We start from the raw sequence: 22428 nt of genomic DNA on the forward strand, positions 1-22428 counted from the left end.
TACTACAATTTTGAGGACATCATTGAAAGATAAAGAGGCCAGAAACAAATTAAAATTGAAAAGTGCCCATGGAGAGTACAAGAATGAAAAAATTACAAAAGAACAATGGGACAATTCAGGTCAGGGACAGGGAGGGATTGATAGCAGAAGTTATAAAAGAAAGAATTAAACACAATGGAGGTATTTAATAAGTACTTTGCATCAGTTTATACTAAAAGATTGATGTCAGGGAGAGGGAAAACCTTAAATGATCGAGACCAAGATAATAAAAATTAAAAAGTTAATTTCAGATAATTTAGTTAGAATAAGCAGTTTCAGGATCCTGAAGTGACACAGGGGCCACAAAGGAACATAAGAAATAGGAGCAGGAGTAGGTCATCTAGCCCTTCGAGCCTGCCCCGCCATTCAATAAGATCATGGCTGATCTGAAGTGGATCAGTCCCACTTTCCCGCTTTCTCCCCATAACCCTTAATTCCCTTGTCTATCAGAAACCAATCTACCTGTGACTTAAATACATTCGGCGAGGTAGCCTCCACCACTTCAACGGGCAGAGAATTCCAGAGATTCACTACCCTTTGAGTGAAGAAGTTCCTCCTCAACTCCGATCTAAACTGCACCACCTCCCCCCCCCCCACCTTATCTTGAGGCTGTGCCCTCTAGTCCTGATATCCTTTCTACGTGGGAAGAACCTCTCTACCTCCACCCTATCTAGCCCCTTCATTATCTTATATGTCTCTATAAGATCCCCCCTCAGCCTTCTAAACTCTAACGAGTACAGACCCAATTTATTCAGTCTCTCTTCATAGGCTAACCCCCTCATCTCTGGTATCAGCCTAGTGAACCTTCTCTGCACTCCCTCTGAAGCCAATATATCCTTCTGCAAGTGCAGCGACCAAAACTGCACACAGTTCTTCAGCTGCGGCCTCACCAGTACCCTGTACAGTTGCAGCAAGACCCCCTTTTACATTCTTTCCCCCTCGCTATAAAGGCCAACATTTCATTCGCCTTCCTGATCACCTGCTGCACTTGCAGACTGGGTTTTTGCGATTCGTGCACAAGGACCCCCAGGTCCCTCTGCACCGTAGCATTCTGCAGCTTTTCGCCTTTTAAGGAAACAATGAATGTGTAGATTTTAGGAGCAGAGAGTCAGCCCTAGAACAGGCTTTGCTTCCAGCATTAGAATTGCTCAGCACTGTATGGAAAACGGCTCGAGGCCACCCCAGAGCCCACTCTTCCAGACACAGAAGAAACAGACTCCAAGATAGAAGCTGAGGAAGCAGGTTCCCTGAGTAAAAAAAAACTGAAGAGGAACACATGCAAGTAATACTTTGGTATTCCCTCCGAAAGCAAAAATCCCTGATTAGATTCAAGCTTCCAGATCCTAACTACCTCCTGGTCTTCAAACCAGTCGCCAAGCAGCGAAAGGAATTTCTTCCCAGCAGGATTCCTGGTTGTGGACCTGAAGGGGTAGGAATGTTATAGTGGATATAGGGTGTCATTAATAGATCTCCCTGTGGGCTATGTGGAATATGAGTTTCCCTACTGAGCAAGCGGGAGCTCACCCAGTGAGAAATGAGTGGCAGGAATTAAACCACACTCAGCCTGGATCGAGGGGTTATGTAGATGCAGAGACAGGCCTTGATTTGTTGTAAGCCACGAATGTGGACTTGCCTTTGTTTTATTAAAGCACTGTTGTACTAGAGGACTGACTGTGGTGACATTACTATATTAGCATTACAAACTCAAGTAAAAATAGAAACAGTATTTTGTTTACCACTCCCAGAAATTAAAGACAAAAGCCAGTTCATGCTGAAATCTGACAAAAGACATTGATTGTAAATAACATTCACTGGATTTCTCACTGATTTCAATTGTCATAAATCAGTCACAATTAAACAAAGTTCTTATTGAAGGTGGGCTCACTTTATGAGGCAAACATTTCCAAGGCTGCTCTTCTGGAATCTTTGACAACCTACGCTATATGAATACTAATTTAAAATTAAAGTCAGTGTGAAAAGTTAATTTTCATTAGGGGATTATGTATATTTTTTCAGAAGATCTTTCTAACATAGAAGTAGTTATAAAGAGGAGAAAAGTAAGAAGCTTTGCATATATTGTAAATTGTGAACATAAAAAACATAGGGACTTACTGGAGTTTTTCATGTGGAACTATGAGCAGGTTTGTTTCATTAGAATTCAAAGGAAAGGAGCAAAAGAGTGAAACAGCTTAAGAAAGAGATATTATAGCTTTCAAAATACTGTTTGTGATATTAAATGGATTTGTAATGGATTCATATCACTTCCATTTGTCTTAATTCACATATTGCTCTGCTTTTTATGATCACTGGCTGATGAACATATTAATCGTTGGTTTACTAATACTACCAAGTGTAATTTTTAGGTTTATGCAAATTGATATTGCCACAATTTTAAACTTAGACAATTATTGCCAATAATTTAGTCCTTTAATAACATTTCAGAATATATTTAGTTGTTGTTTTAGACCAATGATTTAAGCATTCCTATCCGCATGCTAGCAATTAATTCCCTGCATTATTCAAATGCTTGAAAATAGGGGTACTGAACAATGATTTAGTAGCAGAATTTGGCAGTGCCATTCTTATTTCTGGAGGGGACATGTCAAGCTTTGTACCCAAAGGATCTTACTTATTAGTGCTTCCTACTGATTTATCTTTTAATAGTTTTGTCCAATCTACCTCAGCCAAATCACTTCTCAGTTTTGTAGAATTTTTCCATCCCCCAGTTTAAAACTTTACTTCTTGTTTATCTCCGACCTTTTCCATAATAGTACTAAATCATTACCCACTGTCACTTCACCCACTTGCCCACCTTCATTCCCCAAGAATAAATCCAGAATCGCATCTCCTCTTGTTGGACTTGTCATATATTGTTTAAAACAAAATTCCTGGACACTGCATGTGAATCTTTCACCCTCAATGCCCGTTATATTGTTTGAAACCCAGTTGATATTGGTATAATGATGTGGAGATGCCGGCATTGGACTGGGGTAGGCACAGTAAGAAGTCTCACAACGCCAGGTTAAAATCCAACAGGTTCATTTGGAATCATGAGCCTTTGGAGAGCCGCTCCTTCATCAGGTGAACGACTCCTTAATATCGGGATAAGGTCTCCTACAATTATTGTCCTGCTAATCCAACAGGTAGAAATTTGTTCTTCTATCTCCTTCTCACTATTTGGAGGTCTGTAGTATACTCCTAAGTTCAACCCATTAAGCCTTGTTAACCTATTTAGTGTATCATCCCTTCTTACAACTGTAATTGAGTCTTTAACCAATAATGCTGCCCCTCCTAGATTTTTGTCAGAGTAACCTGCCTGAAAACTCTACACCCAGGGCCAATTTTGCTCTTCCTTAAGCCAGGTTTCCGTTATAGCAATTACATCATGCTGCCCTTAGTTCTTCTGCCTTGTTTGTAATACTCCTTGCATTGAAGTATAAAAGGTCAACACCGTCAATTTCCTTTGCTGGATGCTTTCTAACCCTCGTTTCTTTTGTCTTTCTGAATCACTTCCTACATCACTGATTAATGTTCTACCTCCCATTTCCTGATCTGAATCTGAATCATCTATGTCTATCCTTTGGTTCACAGCCCCCTACCAAACTAGTTTAACATGTCCCCAACAGAACTAGCAAAAGCCCCCATGAGGATATTGGTCCCAGCTTTACCCAAGCATACCTGCCAGTATACATCCCCCTTCCCCAGAACTGCTCACAATGCCTCAAGAATCTAAACCCTTCACTGGTACACCAATTCTCCAGTCACACATTCATTTGATTTATCCTCTTATTCCTCCTGTCACTAGCAAATGGCACTGGGAATAAGCCTGAGATTCCTACATTTGAGGTTCTGCATTTTAAATTATCTGCTAATTTCTTATTTTCAGCTTTCAGGACTTCTTCCCATTTTTGGCCTATGTCATTTGTACCAATGTGTACCATGACCACTGTTCACTTTCCATCTTTAGAATGTCCTGCAGCCACTCAAACATCCCTGCTCCTGACACCAGGGAGGCAACATACCCTTCTGCTCTTGGTCTCTTAAGATCTTATACTTGCAATACTGGATGACCTGGGAAGAGCTCTGAACTGAGACAGACAGAATACTATTTAACCATATGGTGGCCCCATTGATCCAAACTTGACAGTTAACTTGCCCAACTTCAGTGGACACATTTTTATAGTTGACATGATCATAAAAACACATACATTTTAATTTTAAGCAACACCCATACACGCACAGGAACAAATCAATCCAGAATTGATTTTTTAGAAACTTTTTCACTCTCCTGACATTTAATGTCAGTAAGAAAATTTTCACCTTAAAAAGGGGTGGGGACAGGAAACAGTTTTGCTGGCAACTACAAAGGACATTAAACACTTCATTACATTTTTTTTTTCTGTTGGCACAAGTCTTTGATTATATCCCAGCCAAATTGTGTGGTGGTAACCTCAGACCTTGGAGAGGTCACCTGCTGTTTCCTTACAGGAACACAGAAGATCACAACTCACTCTCTGTCTTTTTCCATGTGCAAAATAAGTATATCTTGTACTCAAGGTCAAGTTATCTGACTGAAATGTTTAATAAATCACTCTTGCTAACTGGGTGTATGAAGAAAACATATTAGTTCATACAATCCATCTTCAGTGCACAAGGCAAAATGGGTTGAAAGTCAATGGCCCATCCAGCAACCTCCTACTAAATCTTCCATGCTGTGGAAAAACCATTAAAGATTAAGCCAGGTTCTTATGTATCCACCCAGGCTCCACCGCCAGTTGTTCGGAATGATACCTTTCTCCACATCAAATGGAAATGACTGGTTTGTGACTCCCAGGCAGGAGGTTTTCTGGCCTTTGACTTATCAGAGCAGCACCTACTGTGGTTCATATCGACTGACCTGCTGGCTGTTGAAAGTAAATCTCACTGGGGAGTGTCTAACCCTCAGATTCAGTCTTGTTCTCTGAAAATGTGGAAAACTTGCTCGGCTTTTCCCGATTCCCTTAAGGGGTCATGTTTCACAATGGTTTTAGGGGAGACCCCAGCATCATTTTCCCCCATCCCACAGCAGGCAGATTCTACAGGAATTACAAACTTTTCCCAAATGACAGGTGCCCAGTTATATTTAAATAATGAAACTTCCCTGCAGCTCAATATATTTGGTGGGGCCAATTCCAGAAACTTCCAGCAGGGGCATCCCAAAATTTATGTTGCCATCTTTGCAGCTTTTCAAGGCTGACCATCCATTATCAGGATAGTGAAGCTTCAGTTAGATTTTCCTTGTGAAAAAATAATTTTCAATTCCATGTCTAGGGCTTTATTAAACAATACTTTATAGGAACTAAATATGATTGAGGGTCCTCTCCTAAAGACACTTAGAGATAACTGAGGGGTATTTCCATGGGTGCTAGCTATCCTCCAGTACCTCGCTTAAATGGTCAATCTTCATGTGTGACCCTGGATAATAATTGCACACAGGCTATTTGATCATAGAGAGCAGCATCACATTCAAGCCTGAATATGTCCCAATCTAATTCACACACATGCACTGTATAGCATAGCTCAATTTGACTTAAGAACATAAGAAATAGGAGCAGGAGTAGGCCATCTAGCCCTTCGAGCCTGCCCCGCCATTCAATAAGATCATGGCTGATCTGTCATGGCTCAGTTCCACTTTCCCGCCCTCTCCCCATAACCCTTAATCCCCTCTCTTATCAAAAACCCATCAACCCGCGTCTTAAAAATATTTAGCGAGGCAGCCTCCACCACTTCAACGGGCAGAGAATTCCAGAGATTCACCACCCTTTGAGTGAAGAAGTTCCTCCTCAACTCCGTTCTAAACCGCCCCCTCCCTTTATCTTGAGGCTGTGTCCCCTAGTTCTACTGTCTTTTTTGAGCGGGAAGAGTCTCTCCACCTCTATCCTATCCATCCCATTCATCATCTTATACATCTCAATGAGATCTCCCCTCATTCTTCTAAACTCTAACGAGTACAAGCCTAGTTTATTCAGCCTCTCCTCATAGCTCAACCCCCTCAACTCTGGTATCAGCCTAGTAAACCTCCTCTGCACTCCCTCCAAGGCCAAAATATCTTTGCGCAGGTGCGGCACCCAAAACTGCACACAGTACTCCAGCTGCAGCCTCACCAATGCCCTATACAGCTGCAGCAAGACCTCCCTACTTTTATATTCAATCCCCCTCGCTATGAAGGCCAGCATCCCATTTGCCTTCCTGACCACCTGCTGCACCTGCAAGCTGGGTTTTTGTGACTCATGCACAAGGACCCCGAGGTCCCTCTGCACCGTCGCCTGCTGCAGTTTCTCGCCACGTAAGTAACAGTCCTTCCTACCATTATTCCTACCAAAGTGGACCACCTCACACTTGCCAACATTAAATTCCATTTGCCATTTCCTGACCCATTCGCCCAGCCTATCTAGATCCTTCTGCAGACTCTCCACACCCTCCGCACAATTTGCCGTTCCCCCAATCTTGGTGTCATCAGCAAATTTCGACACCCTACACTCGGTTCCCTCCTCCAGATCCTCTATATAAATGGTAAAAAGCTGAGGCCCCAGCACCGACCCCTGGGGCACTCCACTAGTCACCATCCGCCAATCCGAATAGCACCCGTTGACACCCACTCTCTGCCTCCTATTTGACAACCAATCCTCTATCCACGCTAACACCCTGCCCCCAACTCCATGTCCCTCGACCTTCTGCAATAACCTCTTGTGAGGTACTTTGTCAAACGCCTTCTCAAAATCCAGAAAGACCACATCCACCGCCCCTCCTCCATCCACCGCCCTAGACACATCCTCATAGAACTCCGGTAAATTTGTCAGACATGACTTCCCTTTAATGAAACCGTGCTGCGTCTGCTCTATCAAGCAGTTCCCTTCAAGATGCCTCGCAATTTCCTCCTTAATGACGGATTCTAACATTTTACCTACCACAGACGTTAAACTAACCGGCCTATAATTCCCCGCCTTTTGCCTGGCACCCTTCTTAAACAACGGCGTAACATTAGCCGTTTTCCAATCCTCTGGCACTTCCCCAGAATCCAGCGACGTCTGGAAAATAACCACCAAGGCATCCACTATCACCTCCGCCATTTCTTTCAGAACCCTCAGATGCATTCCATCCGGTCCTGGGGACTTGTCCACAATCAGCCCCTCCAGTCTGTCGAGCACCGCCTCTCTAGTAACAGTAATGTCATTAAGACCCTCCAGTCCTACCACCTTTCCATCACTAACACCCGGCAAATTATTCACGTCCTCCTCCGTGAAGACAGAAACAAAAAAGTTATTCAATACCTTAGCCATATCCCCATCCCCTACCACTAGGTCCCCTTTCTCATCCTCTAAAGGACCAACGTTCACCCTAGCCAGCCTCTTCCTTTTTATATATTTATAAAAACTCTTGCTATCCTTTTTTATATTAAGCGCTAGCCCAGCTTCATAGTTTCTCCTACCCTCCTTTATCAACTTTTGTCAATCTTTGTTGACATTTAAACCTCTCCCAATCCTCTTCTCGCCCACTACTCTTAGCTACTCTAAATTCCTCCGCTTTTAATTTAACACTTTCCTTCACCTCCTTTGTTATCCACGGCTTATTACCTCTCCTCCTACTGTCCTTTTTGACCATCGGAATAAATTTCCGCTGAGCACCAAGAAAGATCTCCTTAAAGATCCTCCACTGCTCCTCAGCAGACCCTTCCTCCAATGTGCTCCCCCAGTCCACATTCGCCAATTCTTCTCTCATCCTACCGTATTCCCCTCTATTCAAACAAAGTACGCGTGTCTGGTAACCCACTTTCTCCTCCTCCATCTGCACCAGAAACTCCACCATATAATGATCACTTTCCCCAAGAGGATCCTTCACCGCAAGGTCCCTAATTCTACCCGCCTCATTACATAGCACCAGATCCAAGATAGCTCGCTCGCTCGTCGGCTCCAACACGCACTGTTCAAGGAAACTATCCCGGCAGCATTCCAAGAACTCCTCCTCGAGCCCACCGTGTCCAACATGGGTCGACCAATCAATATGCAGATTGAAATCCCCCATAACTACGGCCGTCCCATTCCTGCACACCGCACTTATTTGCGCGTTAACAGCCCGCCCCACCTCCAGATCATTATTCGGGGGCCTATAGACGACACCCACCAGCGTCTTCCTCCCTTTGCTGTTCCTAATCTCCACCCACAACGATTCCACATTCTGCTCCTTGGCTCCAATATCATCCCTTGCTACCACCTTGATGCTATCCTTAATCAGCAGTGCTACGCCCCCCCCTTTTCCCTCCTGCCTATCCTTCCTAAACACTTGATAGCCCTGTACATTCAGCTCCCAGTCCCTGTCACCTTGCAGCCACGTCTCTGTAATGGCCACCAGATCGTATCCATTTGTGTCGATCTGCGCCACCAGCTCATCCACTTTATTCCGAATGCTTCGTGCATTCAGATAAAGCGCTTTCATCCCAGCCTTCACCTGGACCCTATTTGCCGTAACGCCACCAACTATACTCACGCCCCCTACTCCCTCTATTATTGGGACATGTTCGGCCTCTTCCCTTACCTGTACCCTATCCTTAACTTTAGACCTCGTAACGTCACCTACCCTCGCACCCTCCCCCCCACTAATTAGTTTAAAGCCCTGTCTACAGTCCTCTTTACTCGATTTGCCAGCACTCTGGTCCCAGCACAGTTCAGACCAACCCCATCCCGCCCGAACAGGTCCCACCTACCCCAATACTGGTGCCAATGCCCCATAAATTCAAACCCATTCCTCCCACACCAATCCCTGAGCCACCCATTCACTTAATCCTGTCAACCTTACGTCCGTCTGCACTCGGTTCAGGTAGTAGCCCAGAGATGACCACCTTGTCGGTTCTACTTTTTAATTCCATTCCCAGCTTTTCATACTCCCTCCCCAGATCCTCAGTCCGCATTTTGCTTACGTCGCCGGCACCCACATGTACCACAACGACCGGATTCTCACCCTCGTTCTAATGTTTCCTCTAAGCTGAATGAAGGCACATCCATGCAGCACTCCAGAACTTACTGTGCAGGGAATAAACAGAACAAGCAGCAGTCTCTTTACGCTGATCACACATATAGTACAACAAACAGGCTGAACACAACCTCAAAGGGAAATTAGAGGGAACATTATTTGTCACTATCATGATCATGACCAAAATCAGCCTGAGGACTTATAGCTAGGACATAGCTGCCTATTTGTTTCACACTAGACAATGCTACTTCCTACCATGTAATCTATTAGTTGAACTGAACATGTGCTATTTTTGTAACTTAATGTTCCAATAATTGAGAATCATTTTTAATATTTGTGCTATGTGTTCCTGTGAAACTATAATGAAAGGATTACTTTTTATCAAAAGATAGAAATTTTGCTGCTGCATCATAAATTCCCTACAGTGCAGAAAAGGCCATTTAGCACCAACTCTCTGACAGAGTAATTTACACAGGCCCTCTCCCGCACACTATCCCTGTAATCTCACACTTTTCCCAAGGCTAATCCATCTAATCTACATAGTTTGGGACACTGTCAATTTAACATGGCCAATCCACCTAACCGGCATATCTTTGGACTATGGGAGGAATCTGGAGCACCTTGAGGAAACTCATGCAAACATGAGGAGAATATTCAAACCCCAAACAGACTTTAACCCAAGTCTAGAATTGAACCTGGCTCCTTGGAGCTGAGAGATAGCGGTCCTAACCAATGTGCCACCCCCAATCATTTTTACTTTATTTTGTACAGTATAAGATTCAGCTGGAGATAACTGTAAAGCTTATATTTCACAAAATTGATCTATTTGGTTACCAGAATGAAATGCATAAATGTACTGGAGAGTTATTTAAAAGTCATCAGGGGCTAAATTCAACACCCTACGAAAACGGGTGCAGGGTTTGCAATGTGTAATTAGCATGCCCCTGTTCAATGTCATTCAGGCAGTGTACCAACTTCATACTCCTTGATTCTAGTGTTATGCCAGCACTACCTACTTTGTTGAGTAGTTGTATGCCTAAGCAGGAGCATGCCTAGAAGAAGCTAAAGCCAACTGACACCTCTGAACGAGAAGCTGAACTATGGCTACAGCAGGTGGTTGCAGTGCATGTACAAGTCACGTTCTCATGGATAATGACTAAATAATTATGCAACATGGGAGTGATGTGTTTCAAGGTTCTTGGATGCATTGAAAGCCTTTGTGGAGTGAGTGCAAACAAGGAGAGAAGCGTTGAATCCATTGGGAGCTGTAGACCTGCCAAACATACACTTAGAAGGCAGTAGAATCAGACAGCTGTGGTGTTAAATGGCAGAAGTCAAGCCAAGGATCTGAATGTAGTGCTACAATTAGTTCAAGTGATCAACGTCAAATGACATATCCCACTAACTGCACCACTAACTTTAAACATTGCCAATGCACCACATCCTCAACCACTCACCTAACAATAATTTTTAATCAATCGTAGCTCCCAATGGATTCAGCACTTCTCTGTGTTTGCACTCGCTCCACAAAGGCTTTCAGTGCAGCCAACTCATGCCTAGCATTCTTGGCTTCACCTCACCCTTACAGACTTTGCACTGTTGTAACCCTCACACCCACATTTCACTGATTGCATACACTGCCAGCTATTCAATTATGATCAGCAGATCACTTAAACCCATAGCATTACAGACTGACTGACACACTTCCCTCTCTCTTCCAGCTAGAGAGGACATACACATCTATATTTCCTTATCTCCATGGAAGAGACTGTGTTCACCATCACTGATAAGACCATGGCTGGCAGCAGGGCTGAAACCAGAGAAAATAATGCTAAATTTGAATTTGTGTCTATTTAGATCAAATTTATAAGTGATCAAATGGTTAATGATGGCAATGCAAAGTAAAATTTCATTCCTGGGATTGCATGCAGATATTATGACTTGATATTGGATGTTCAGATGCAGGTTCAGGGGCTCATAGTATTCTGGTATAACTTTGAGCGCTAAAATCTTTTGCTGCTGTTCCAATTACTAAGGAGCCAATAGCTCCTTGGTAAGAATGGTCTAAATTGCAAAGTGTGACAAGCTAACTGGTCAGTGTAGCCTTGGATTTTACTGAGTCAATCTTTTTAACTAAACTAAATCAAAAAGGGGCAACCCCCAAAAAGAAGGGAACAGCCCAAAACAGAAAACAAAGCAGAAAAGAAATTTAAAACATCGAAACAAAATGTGACTAAAGGTGTCAATAATACACCCAGTTCCTGCGGTGCCCAATGAGCACAGAAGGCCTCGATAGTGCCCTTGGACACTGGGGGCTACTGAGTCAAAGGAGGAAGGGATAGATTTTCTTTTCAGCTGATCAAGTAGTTCAATAGAATTCAATTAGTAGGTCAATAAAAAGTTACTGATACTAGATTAAGCCTTTTTGACAATTGTGCTTTTAGGAAATCATCACAATTTCCAGTTTTTGAGCAATATTATATCAGTGCATAAGGAAATCCTCTGTTAACGATCCACCTTCTTCTGCTCTGGGAGTGGTAGCAAGCAGCAATATCTGTGGTTTCATATTCGTCCACTCATCTCTTTTTTCTGTTAAATGTAAAGCTATTCCTGCGACTTGCTCTAATTTATTTCATATTATTCCACTAAAATAACAGCATGGCACAACAATGTCAAAGTGAATTGCAGCAAAGAGATAATACAGAAATAAACCAGGACTAGAATATGAAGCCCAAGCCTTACAATTATGTTTCATAGGTATAATAAAATATTGTTCAGTTAGCCAATCTCTACCAAGCTATATGCATCTACATCACGTAATAATGTTACATTGGAAATTATTTCACCATTTCTTACCTTCAGAAAGTTGAAGTGAATGTGAAAACTTTGTCCTTCTCCTTCGACTTGCCAAACCCAAATTTTACCATTGAGTTCAGTTGTGGACAGACTGTACCGTTCCAATGTGAAGGTACAGTGCAGGTTTCTTTGACAGCCATTCCAAATGTGATAAAATGGAATTTCCTTAAAAAAATGGAAGTAAGGCAGGTGTTATTCTTTGAGTGCAGTTTGTATGAGATGGACAATGAATGATGGCCCAGCCAGTGACACCCACATTCCAAGAATAAATAAACAAATAACTACCATCCATCAGTCTAACTACAATCATAGAATTAAGGAATAATATAGTATGGAAAGAGGCCATTTGGTTAACTGAGTCCCTGTCAGCTCTTTAGCCCTATTCCCCTGTGTTCTCCCCATATCTCTGGATTTTTTTCTCCTTCAAGCATTTATCCAATTCCCTTTAGAAGGCTTCTATCAAATCTGGTTCCAAAACCTGCCAATGCTCAACAATGGCCCAAACTAAGGGAGCTAACCTCAGAATCACTGAAGCATAGCTAACAGAGGAGGCTCCAGCTACTGAATCTCTTGGAAATGAAGAAAATTATTTTAAAGCCCAGTGAGTAAATATTTCAAACAGAACATACTTCTCTGATTTTTCACTATTTTTTAAAGCTGTGAGTGTTTCTTGGCAAAAGTGATGATGTGGAGATGCCAGCATTGGACTGGGGTGGGCACAGTAAGAAGTCTCACAACACTAGGTTACAGTCCAACAGTTTTTTTTTGGAATCACAAGCTTTCGGAGCATTTCTCCTTCTTCAGGCGAGTGGGCAAAAAAAAAAGTGCTTTGGGACTGGGTGAAAACAAGGGGTTTCAAGGAGTATGTTTGTAAGGGATAAGTAGAAATTAAAGGGCTAATTTCAAGCTAAATTAGTTTGTTAATCTACAAACTAAAAGCTGCCCTTTTTGATTGTGTATAGTTTAGTAGCATTTCTGAAACAGGAGTTAACTGAGTCACTCTCAGCTAAACAACTAGAATAACTTGTTTATTCTAGTTTCTAAAGCATTGTTTTTTTTTTGGGGGGGCCTATAAAAAGGAAGGCAACAGTTAGGCCTGCATGGCAAAACAAGTGTGCTCTGGAGTTTGGTGAGAACAGAGTTAGGAGAAACAGGAAAAGGTGAAGCTGAAAAGCTGAATGTGGAGTTCAATAGGGTAGGAATAGAGTGCAGTAGAGTTTCATAAACACAGAGAGTAAGTGATTTGGTGAGAAATGTGTAAATTTGAGTAATGGTTACTAGATTATAATTTGTAGTTGGTCAGATCATAATTGGAAGCTGACCTATGAGGAAATGCAAAGCAGTGGAGCAGAGCATTCAGAACAAAAACAGCAAGGTGAGCTGGCAGCAGAACTCAGTGCTGTCACTATTCAGAGTGAGGTGTAGTAGCAGAGGCAGCTGATTAGTGAATAACAAACAGGTGGGTCTTCCTTCTCTTTAACTCTTTCAGGGATGTTAATTTGGAGTAGCTACTGTTTAAGGTAGAGGAAGGTCCTGTGTGTAATCCGTACTCTAAACTAAAGGGAAAGACTCAGAGCACAGTTCAAGAAGAACTCAGCCCTGTAGAATGCTCCTCCTGTAATGTGTGGGAAATCAGGGACACTTCCAGTATTCCTGGTAACCATGTATGCAGGAAATGTGTCCAGCTACAGCTTCTGAATGACAGTATTACACAACTGGAGCTGCAGATGGACTCACTATGGAGTATCCGTGATGCTAAGGACATTGGATAACACGTTTAGTGAGTTGGTCACAAGGAATGACTGCACAGATGAAAAAGCATTTGGTGACTCCCAGGAAGATTGGTAGGTGTCAGTAGGTAGTGCAGGAGTCCCCTGTGGTCATTCTTTCACAAACAGATATGCCATGTTTGATACTATTGGGATATTGCCCTCTTGGGGGAAAGCAGCAACAGCAAAGTTTATGCTACCACACAAGTTGGCTCTGCACACTAGGGAGGAAGACTGGGAAATCTTTAGTGATAGGGGATTTGATTGTAAGGGTAGCTGACAGGCATTTGTGGTCACAAATGAGTCTTTCAAATGTTATGTTGCTTCCCTGGTGCCATGGTCAAGAATGCCTCAGTACAGCTACAGGGACTTCTGAAGGGGAAGGGTGAGCATCCAGTGGCCATGGTACATGGTATCAACAACATGGATAGAAAAAGGGATAAGGTCCTGCAAAAGTAATTTAGGAAGTTGGGTAATAGATTAAAGAGCAGGACTTTGAAGGTTTTTTATTCATTTGTGGGACATGGGCATTGCTGGCTGGCTTAGTTGCCCTTGGAGGTACTTGCAGTCAACCACATTGCTGTGGAGTCACATGTAGGCCAGTTCTGGTAAGGACGGTGGATTTTCTTTCCTAAAGGAATTAGAGAATGATATGGGCTTTCCTGACAATCAACAATGGTTTTATGGTCATCAATAGATTCTTGATTCCAGATATATTTTATTGAATTACAAGTTCACCATCTGCTGTGGTGGGATTCAAACCTGGGTCACCAGAACATTAGCTGCGTTTCTGGATTAATAGCCTAGCAATAATACCACTAGGCCATCACCTCTCTATCTGGATTACTTCCTGTCGTAGGGCAGAGTTCAATATTGAGGCAAACCCAGGCTGTGCATGTAACAGCAGGAAAAGGAATGCCTAAAAAAGGTCCACTGTAACTGCAGGCAGACATGCCCAATTAACATCTCAGACTGCATAAGAACATAAGAAATAGGAGCAGGAGTAGGCCATCTGGCCCTTCGAGCCTGCCCCACCATTCAATAAGATCATGGCTGATCCGTCGTGGCTCAGTTCCACATTCCCGCCCTCTCCCCATAACCCTTAATCCCCTTGCCTAACAAAAACCCATCAACCCATCACACAGTTACTTTACATTGAGATCATTTCAAGGCCTTGGTGAACAATGCAGGGTTGAAACTGATTAGCAAAGCTTCACTGAGTTGAGAGAAGCCGTTGTTCCTGGAAACAGGGGAAATGGGGTGGTTATCACACCACTGAAACTTATTCATCACACACATTGCTTTTGTATCACAAAACAGACAAGGATAGCCACACACAACCAATTAATGTGAAGTACCCAGGACAATAGACCCACCTAATGTGATCAGCTATAATCAACTCAAGCTATTTGTATCAATGATATCCTGTATGACAATACTCTGGACCCCAGAGAATAGTATAAATAATGTGTACAGCCTTTGTATCTTAAGAATCAGCCTAGATACAGACCAGACTTCACTGGGTCTGGGCTGATTTTCCCTCATGCATGTGGAAATAAAACCGTTTTATTGAAGCCTGATACAGACTAGAAGACTCCTCGTTTATTCCCTCCTACACTTCCAGTGTCACATGTTACTGAGTATAGGAGTTAGAAGATAGGTTGGATGAATGTGTGGCTATGGTTGGTTTTTGGATCATTAAGACAGTTTCTGGGGTCAGTGGGTTCTATACAAGCTGGATGTGTTGCACCTGAATTGGAACAAGTCCATTGTCCTTGCTGGAAGTTTTGCTCATGCTTTTGAGGAGGTTTTAAATTAATTGGACAAGGGATTGGGACATAGTAGATACATAGTTGGGAGCAAGCTTCAGTCAGATATAAGAGAACAACTAGGACAGTCCAGCAGGCAGAGAAGACATGGCCATGATAATGCAAATGGGAGGACTGGAATGCTAAATGTATCTATTTTAATACAAGGTGCCTGTCTGATAAGGCAGATAAACATAGGGTATTAGCAAGTGGAAATATGATAGCGTTGCAATCACTGAAACATGGTTGAAAGAAGGGCAGGACTGGCAACTCCATATTCCAGGTTTAGAAGTTTTAGGCATGATAGGGGAGGATGCAAGAGAGGGGAGGGCCTTGCATTATTGATAAGTGACCATCACTGCAGTAATGAGAGAGAATTTCTTAGAAGACTCTTCAAATGAGGCCATTGGATGGAGCTTAGAAATAAAAAAGAGTCAGTCACTTTGCTGTGATTACATTACAGGTCTCCCAATAGTCCAAGGGAGATAGAGGAGCAAATATGTTGGCTAATCAGAGGTATGAGAGGAATAAGGTTATAGTTGCAAGGGATTATAACTTTGCCAACGTTCATCAAGAGAATTATGGAGAATCCCTACAGTGTAGAAGAGGCCATTTGGCCCATCGAATCTGCACCGACTCTCTGCCAGAGCATATTACCCAGGCCCTCTACACTGTCCTATCCCCATAACCCCACACATTTTCCATGGCCAAGTCATCTAACCTATTCATCTTGGGACACTATGGGACAATTAACATGGTTAATCCACCTAACTGGCACATCTTTAAACTGTGGGAAGAAACTGGAGTACCTGGAACGTGAAATAATGTGAATAAAAGTGAAATAACGAGAGCTCAAGGCCAACATGTTCCTTGAAGAGCAAGGGTAGCAAGTCCAGGGAACCCTAATGTCAAGGGATATCGAGAGTTTAAAGGGGGGAAATAAAGCAAATATATAGTAAGTATAGAGCACTAAAAATGGGGGATGCCCTTCAATAGCATAGCATTTGTTAAGCAGGATGCTTAACAAATAAATGAAGAGGGACCATGAAATATCATTGGTAGATAAAATTAAGAAAAACCCCAAGGCTTTTTGTATGTATATTAGATGCAAGAGCATGACCAGAGATAGAGTAGGGGCCCATTAGACCAAAGGGGCAATCTGGGGGTGAAGCAAGAGAACATGGACGAGGTTGTAAATTAACATTTTTCTTCTGTATTCACTAAGGAGCAAAACATTGTAGCTGGAGATTTCAACTGGGACAGTGACATTTTAGAGCATATTATGGTTAATAAGGAGAAGTTATTAAATGTTTTAGTCAGCATAACTGTGCATAAATCCCCAGGGCCTGATCAGATGTATCCCAGACTGTGATGGGAGGTAAAGGAAGAGATATTTAAATCTTTGCTGGATACACGTGAAGTGCCTAGTGACTGGAGGATAACTAATGTGGCACCTTTATTCAAGAAAGGCAGCAGGGATACGCCAGGTAACTATAGCCCAGTTAGCATATTGTAATGGTTGGGAAATTATTGGAAATTATTGGAAAAAATTCTGAGGGACAAGATTAATCAATATCTGGAAAGGCAGAGATCGATTAGCGATAGTCAGCATGGATTTGTTGGTGGGAGATCCTGCCCAACAATTTAATTGAGTTTTTTAAAAGATAACACAGTTGATGTGGTTTGCAAGGATTTCAGTAAGACCGTTGACAAGGTCCCACATGGAAGCCCAGTCAAAAAGATTAGCGCCTAATGGATCCAAGGAAAGTTGTCAAATTGAATCCAAAATGAGCTTATAAATAGGAGGCAAAGGGTGATAGTGGAATGCTGCTTTTGTGTTTGGAAGCCTGTGACCAGTGGTGTACCACAGGGATCGGTGCTGGAACCCTTGCTGTTTGTTATATACATTAATGACTTGGCTGTGAACGTAGAAGTTACATTTGTAAAGTTTACAAATGACATGAAAATTGGTAATGTTGCTGATAGCGAGGAGGATAGTCTTAGATTACAGACTCATACTGATCAGCTGGTAAAATGAACAGAGCAATGGCAGATGGAATTTAATCCTGTAAATATGAGGTGATGCATTTTGGGAGGTCAAATAAGGGTAGGATATACACAATGAACGGTAGGTCCCTAAGGAATATTAAGAAAGAAAAGGGACCGCTGTATAAATCAATAGATCCCTGAAGGGGGCAGCACAGGTAGATAGGCTGATGAAGAAGGCAGATGGAATGTTTGCCTTCATTAGGTGGGGCATAGAATATAGGAGAGGGTGGTCTTGGTACAACTTTATACAACATTGGTTTGGCCACAGATGGAATATGGTGTGCAGTTCTGGTCACCACATTATGAAAAGGATATGATTGCACTGGAGAGGGTGCAGAGGAAGTTAGCAGGATGGTGCCTGGGATGGAAAGTTTCAGCTATGAGGAGAGACTGGGTAGGCTGGGTTTGTTTTCCCTGGAGCAGAGGAGACTGAGTGAATCTGAGAGGTATATAAAATTAAGAGACAGAGATAGGGTAGATCGTAAGAATCTTTTCCCCATGGCAGTGTTGTCCAAGACCTGAGGGCATAGTTTTAATGTGAGGAGTAAGTGGCTTTGAGAGGATCTGGGAAAATACTTTTTCACCCCAGAGGGTGATGGACATGTTGCCAAAGAGGGTGGTGGAGACAAGTGCACTCAACATTTAAGAAGCATCTGGACAGATATTACATTGCCAAGGCATAATAGGCTATGGTTCCAAGTGCTGGTAAATGGGATTAATATAGATTGGTATTTGATGGTTGGCATAGACATGGTAGGTCAAGGGCCTGTTAATTTGTTCTAGCTTTGAGATATTTTCACGGCAATGAGAAATTCAGCATACAGTTTTGATGGTTTAAAAAAATAGAAACACATTAAAGATTACTTTGAATATACAGAAATTACACTTGCTTAGAAAAAATGTCATTTTCAGTAATTTGAAAAAGATTAAATATAATGGAGTGAGAGGGAACTAATAACTCGATTCAGATATCATAAATGCAAAATCCAGATTGTTCTTTTTACATTCATTTCTTCCTGCAATTTATTTTACGTTGTCCCTTTGAAGTCTGATAATCGAGATGCTCAAACGTTTGATGCTTAAAACTATTTTCATGACAACTCAAATCTTTGATGTTATTGCAGTTAAATTGCTGCATGTTATACAAGAAAACACCCTTCCAATGTATATTTTGGAAATTATTTAACCCAAATTATTTTGTTCAGTATTGCAATATTTCAAATGCTGTAGTTTGGCAGACTGCTTTAGGAGCACGCTGGCAGAAGTTACGGATGTACAACAATCTAGCAGGAAACTTGCATTGTATGGATAGGTAGTGTATCAGTTGAGACGGGAAGGAAAAAAAATAAATTTCCGTCAGCCTGGCTAGGTTATAAGATGATTATTTTTCTCTGATTTTCAAAATAAATAATAATTCCAGCTGATCACTTGCTAGCTTCCGAAGTTTCTGAGCAGATTGAAAGTGAGCAAAGGCTAACAACTCAAACTGCGTGGAATGTAACATTTATCTCGCTTAAACATTCGAGTCAACACAATGGGGTAGCAGACAAGATATCTGACCCAGCAAGCTATGGACAAATGCAGCTGTTTTAACCTCCAATATGGCGTTAATAACCTGACCATTACTTGTTCCAAAACACAATGGATTTCAACAAGTGTTGTGTTAGTCAACCAGAAAGCAAACTATCATATGACCAAGACTTAAGTTTTCTGAATTCCTTAAATAAATAAACTGCTGGGTCTAATCATCTATTTTCCATTTGACCTCAGGCAAACAACAGGTCACTCTCTACCAACTTACCATCGAACAGGTAGTAGCAGCAGGAGCTCTGTCCAGGTACCGCTGCCTGACTACAATCTGCACTGTGAATTCCTGGAACATTAGAACTGGTGCATTCAAGCCAAATTCAACTTGACCTGTCTTCTCCCCTTGTAGAAGTCTCACACCTAGGGGAACAAATCACCCTGCGACAGGCCACTAATCTTACCCTTTGAACAAACACTCTATTAGGCTTTTGATTCTGGACTCACATAAAACACTACCTTGTATTTCATTATGGTATGGCCCTATATGCCTTTCTTTCCCTTGACTCTTTCATTGCATATGTTCAAAAGGGGTGGTCATTGCAAAACACAGAAAAGGGATTTTGTATGGAGTAAACCAACCCTTTTTGTTTTATCCTGTCTGGAGTTTGCTCTAAGTTCATAGAGGATTAGGACCCTACTAATCCAAGGGTGGAGGAAAATACTTATAAAGGGCAAAAATCAAAACTACCTTTCTGTTTATGGATGGGTAGTGAGAGGAGAAATCGGGCCTGTTTAAATTAATCCCCCTCCTATCTGTAACACTTGTATAGTCACACTGTTAATGGATTTGCAACCCAGAGGCCTAAACTAATAATCTGAAGATGTGAATTCAAATTCCACCAAGGTGGTTTACAAATCACCTGGTGGGTAATGGTAGCATAGTTATAATGTTACTACACGAGTAAAGCAGATGCCCAGGCTAATGCACTGGGGACATATCTTCAATCCTACCACAGCAGCAGGTGGAATTTACATTTAAGTAATAAAACTGAAATATAAAGCTAGAGTCAGTGATGGTGAGCATGCATCAATTATTATAATGACCCATCTGCTTCAGTAATCCTTGCTTAAGGAGAAAAGTTACCTTCCTTACCCAGTCTGATCCACATGTGATTCCAGGCCCACAGGCCTGAGGTTGACTCCTAAATGGTCTCAGTTCAAGGGCAATTAGAGATGGGAAACAATCCTGGCAAAACCACTTCCCAGAAATGAATACAACTTTTAAAGAAAACACTTATCAGTGATGAGTTTGGGTTCTAACAGGTCCAATTTGCTCGAGACCTCATTACAACCATGAACAATGAGCGAAGTTCAGAAACAAGGTGAAAGTTGCTTCCCTTGACAATAAAGGTAGCATTTGATAGAATGTAGCACCAAAGTATCCCAGTAAAAAATTAAGTCAATGGGAGTTCACTGGCTCATGTCCTAACAAGCACAAAGGATGATGGTTGCCATTACTTGAGGCCAATCCCTTCAGCCTGGCGACATTATTGCAAAAGTTCCTCAGGATGTTCTAGGTCCAACAATATCCAGCTGCTTCACCATTGAACTTCATTCTGTCATAAGGTCAGAAGTGAGGGATTGTACAATCAACAGTGAACAATATTTAGTTCCATTTGTGACTGTTCAGAGAAGGTGGTGGGATTAAACAGAAACTGAACCATCCTCATAAAATACAAACCTCAAATTTTCAAATGGCTGGGTTTCCTTTCGTCCCTACTAACTCCAATTGTTTTGCAGCCATTTTAGGCTCAATTGAATGTCAGTTAACTGCAGGTGGAACTGCTGCTCCTCACCTGGGAGGAAGGCCCGCATAAAAGTGTAAGTGTCTCCGCTGCTGACTTCCCAACCATCTATGAAGCACACGTCACATGATATACTCTCCATTTCATTGGATGAATGTGTGATTGTAACAGCCCTCAAAGACAAATGGCATTCAGGATGGAACAGTCCATTTGACTGGTGCTTCATTCCACCATCTTCAACACTCACTCCTTCCACTATTAGTGCTTAGCAACAGCAGAGTGCACTATCTTCAAGATGCAGTGCAGCACCTCTCCAAGGGTGCTTCAAAGCAATTTTCAAACTTGTGACCCCTATTATCTTGAAGGACAAGGGAAGAAATCACATCCATCAAGTTCCCCTCCAAGACCTAAACCATCTTGCCTTGGAAATGTATTGCTATTTGTTCATCCTTGGTGTGTCAAAATCCTGGAACATCCTATTTAGCAGCACTGTGTAGCCCCGTTGTATTTAAGCAGTTCGAGAAGGTAGCTTACCACCACCTTGGTAATTAGGGGGGGATAAGAAGTGCTGGCCTAGCCTACAATGCTCTATCCTTGTTATTTTTGTTGCAGTGCTGTTTGGGAGGGAGCTCAAGGATGTTGACCTAGCAATACTGAAGGAAAGATGTCATAGTTTCAAGTCAGGATAGTGTGTAGCTTGAAGAGGAGCTTGCAGGTAATGGTGTTTCCATTGCATCTGCTGCCCTTATCCTTTTAGGTGGTGGAAGTCATGGATTTGGCAGGTGCTTTTGAAGCAGTTTTGCAGTGTATCTTTTAGATGGTGTTCTCTGCTGCCAATGTGAGCTAGTGGTGGAGGGAATAAATGTTGATGCTCGTAATTGGGGTGTCAGTCAAGCTTCTTGCTTTGTCCTGGATGGTGGTGAACTTCTTGAATTGAGCTGCATGCATGCAGGTAAGTGGATAAGATACCATTACACTCCTGACTTGTGCCTTGTAGCTGGCGGGCAGGCTTTGGGGGTCAGGCGATGAGTTATTCACTTCAGAATTCCTAGCCTCTGACCTTCTCTTGCAGCCACAGTATTTATATAGCTTGAGCAGTTCAGATTCTGGCCAGTGGTAACCCCCAGGATATTGATAGTGGGAGAATCAACAATGAAAATGCCATTGAATTTCACGAGGAGGTGGTTAGATGCTCTTTTTTTGGGGGGGGGGGGGGGGGGCAGATGGTCATCGCCAGGCACTTGCGTGGCATGAATGTTGCTTGCCATTTGTCAGTCCAAGCTTGGATATTGTCCAGATCTTGCTGCTGCCGGGATAGTTTCCTTGAACAGTGTGTGTTGGAGCCGACGAGGGAGCGAGCTATCTTGGATCTGGTGTTATGTAATGAGGCGGGTAGAATTAGGGACCTTGCGGTGAAGGATCCTCTTGGGGAGAGTGATCATTGTATGGTGGAGTTTCTGGTGCAGATGAAGGAGGACAAAGTGGGTTCCTGGACATGCGTCCTTTGTTTGAACAGAAGGGAGTACGGTAGGATGAGAGAGGAATTGGCGAATGTGGACTGGGGGAACG

The 22428-nt window shown here is 42.4% G+C and overlaps 1 protein-coding gene across 1 annotated transcript in view; it reads right to left on the reverse strand.

The window, feature by feature from the left end:
- Positions 1 to 22428, reverse strand: part of unc5a (unc-5 netrin receptor A) — a 229492-nt gene that overhangs the window by 14077 nt on the left and 192987 nt on the right. Inside the window, exon 13 of the mRNA XM_080201104.1 lies at positions 11902 to 12066. Coding sequence (XP_080057230.1) covers positions 11902 to 12066 — 165 coding nt within the window. The remainder of the gene's footprint in view (positions 1 to 11901; positions 12067 to 22428) is intronic.

The sequence above is a fragment of the Carcharhinus amblyrhynchos genome, chromosome 13 (assembly GCF_965287045.1).
Source record: "Carcharhinus amblyrhynchos chromosome 13, sCarAmb.v2.hapA, whole genome shotgun sequence".
Classification (NCBI taxonomy): Eukaryota; Metazoa; Chordata; class Chondrichthyes; order Carcharhiniformes; family Carcharhinidae; genus Carcharhinus; species Carcharhinus amblyrhynchos.